The sequence below is a fragment of the Penaeus vannamei genome, chromosome 32, assembly GCF_042767895.1.
Source record: "Penaeus vannamei isolate JL-2024 chromosome 32, ASM4276789v1, whole genome shotgun sequence".
Lineage (NCBI taxonomy): Eukaryota > Metazoa > Arthropoda > Malacostraca > Decapoda > Penaeidae > Penaeus > Penaeus vannamei.
This window is the reverse complement of record NC_091580.1, coordinates 28,823,730-28,826,229: the sequence shown is the minus strand read 5'-3', so window position 1 is coordinate 28,826,229 and position 2,500 is coordinate 28,823,730. Positions and strand designations below refer to the sequence as shown.

The 2,500-nt window shown below is 45.6% G+C and overlaps 2 protein-coding genes across 3 annotated transcripts in view; one reads left to right on the top strand and one right to left on the bottom strand.

Annotated features, from left to right (window-relative positions):
* The window catches only part of LOC113817557 (uncharacterized), an 11,769-nt gene extending 10,619 nt beyond the window's left edge, over positions 1 to 1,150 (bottom strand). Inside the window, exon 1 of the mRNA XM_070144863.1 lies at positions 949 to 1,150. Coding sequence (XP_070000964.1) covers positions 949 to 951 — 3 coding nt within the window. The 5' untranslated portion in view covers positions 952 to 1,150. The remainder of the gene's footprint in view (positions 1 to 948) is intronic.
* The window catches only part of kermit (PDZ domain-containing protein GIPC-like protein kermit), a 49,054-nt gene that overhangs the window by 468 nt on the left and 46,086 nt on the right, over positions 1 to 2,500 (top strand). The window contains exon 1 of one of the 2 annotated variants that reach the window (XM_070144861.1): positions 1 to 578. This exon is cut by the window's left edge and continues 468 nt beyond it. In XM_070144861.1, coding sequence (XP_070000962.1) covers positions 327 to 578 — 252 coding nt within the window. In that variant the 5' untranslated portion in view covers positions 1 to 326. The remainder of the gene's footprint in view (positions 579 to 2,500) is intronic. The other variant, XM_070144862.1, reaches the window with a different exon arrangement.

Below are 2,500 nucleotides of genomic sequence, written 5' to 3'. Positions count from 1 at the left end.
TAGCTGGATTTTATAAAGACTCTCTCCGTGTTTTATATAAGGAAAACACGCTTTTAGGAGGGAATATGAACTTTTGCGAGTGGAGAGCTGAGCGATCGGAGTGGGACGAGTGACCGGGAGAGCACCGGAACTCCGCCCCGCCGCAGCGCCTCGCCACTCAGTCAGTGTGAGGCCGTCGCGGTGTACGAACGTCGCTGCTACTGCTAGCGCTACTGTTAGTGGTCCTTCGTGGTCTCCTGCCGCGTCGCCGTCTGTAGTGAGAGTGAGGCGCCAAAGAGCGCATGTGTGATAGTGTTGAGGGCCCCGCGCCAGACGCGTGAGCCACCATGCCACTTTTCAAGCCCAGGAAACGTGACGAAGGAAGCAATGGTGTTGACGACAGTAACGCCCATCACCCAAGTTCCAGGCCGCCCACAAATGGCCACACACCGCCTCCCGACCCTCCTGTCACGCGGCCTAAGCTAGTCTTCCACTGCCAGCAGGCGCATGGCTCACCCACAGGCATTATCTCGGGTTTCACGAACGTCAAGGAACTCTACCAAAAGATCGCCGAGTGCTACGACATCCCCACAGAAGACGTAAGTACCGGGAAACCACACGGGGGCGCTTCCCAAACCGCCTCTTTGTATATCATTTCGGTTCGCCAACGCAAATACGTGTTTTTTGAAGCAGTGTAAAGCCTGTGACCGTGCCAGGAGCGGACGGCTGAAACTAGGCCAGCGTCCAAGGTGTCCCATACACATCAGCTCGCGTCTGTCTCAGTGCTTGGGAAAGTCCAGCCTCACTCGCCAAGACTGGGGCTTTATCACCAGGGAAAAAAAAGCAATGGTGTTTATCTCTCACGTGAACAGCTGCATCACTCGATTCAGAACTGTATTCGGCCTCTGTAGAATACGGTATGTAACCCACCTACGAGCAATGAACCGTAAATTCTCATAGATTACGTACCATTATGATTCCAAAGTGATGTGTAAAAATGACGCTCGTTCCAGAAATTCAACACTAAAACAAATATATGACAGTGAGTCACCGGCAGCTTCGTAGCCAGTGAGCCACCTTACGATAACATATAACCTTTGATAATAAGATTAGTCAAAGCATGTGTTCGAGGGCGTGTAATGTGAAAACTCCCATTCATTTCATTCTATCCATAAAATCATACGGAAGCCCAATATTTAGAATATATACTCTCTTAGCCACGTTTATCTTTCTAAAATTCTTAAAAGCAAGAAAATGGGCTCAACTGCAACATCGTGCTCCCAGGAGAGGGCTTGACGTCAGAGATGGGCACTCGGGTTGCCGTTCTGACCCGAGAGCATGTCTCACCCACTCCGGCAGTGTGACGGAGGGAGGCCTGAGGCAGGTGGCCGCCAGCCGCACTAATGAACGCAAACCTTAGTTCAGTGTGCCACTTACGAAGTCTGCACTCGGACTTCTCGGTGCAGAGGAGTTCTCGGCGATTCAATAAAATGCAATCCCTTACACACACTCCAGCATTGCAACCTCACGCGCACACACACACATGCACGCAAAACACGCACGTACACTCACATGAGCGCACATACATACGTGCGCACATGTATATTCACACGTGCGCAGATGCACACACACGGGCACACATACAAGCGTACACACATGCACACGCACATTAACACACATTAACACACACACACACACACACACACACACACACACACACACACACACACACACACACACACACACACACACACCAGTACCCACTTTCCTATTCCTACTAATTCAACAAGGAAAATCCCATCCGATCTTTGAAAGCTGAAAACCACAGAAACAAACGGAGGAGCCCCCCAAAAAGGAAAATCCGTTATGGTGAAAATACAATTCACGGCCATTCCACGCTGTTACACTTCGTAGTTCCTTAAAGAAGAGCCTTAGTAAAACAGCATCAAAGCTACAAGTCCCCCCCGGTAGAGACATCACACCAAGCCACCAGCCATTAGATGTTGCTCGCATTGGGCCAACTGGAATGCTGTTGGCTGAGGGTTTAGCCACTTCCTGTTTCGTCTCTTGGACTTTTGTGTTTTTGCTGTTGTTTATTCTCATTATCTTTGGTGTTCTTATTTTTTATTGTGGTCATCATTATCAGTAGCAACGGCAACGTTATTAATGTCATTATCAACATCGTCAATATTATTATTGTTGTTTCTGTAATTACTGTTATAATTGCAGTTGGCAATTATATGATATTATTACCATCATTGTTATTGTTATTATTGTTGATGTGTCTATTGTTATTATTATTTTTTTTTATTCTTCATATCATTATTGTCATTATTGTTATTACTATTATTATTATTATTACATATTGTTGACATTGTTATAACTATCATTATTATCTTTTTATTACTACGATAAATCTTGCTCTTATTACTGTTGTTGTTGGCATTCCTGCTGTCAGTTGCTTTTATTTTTTATCTTTCTTATATCATTGATATTTCTGTTATTATTGTTATTGTTACTT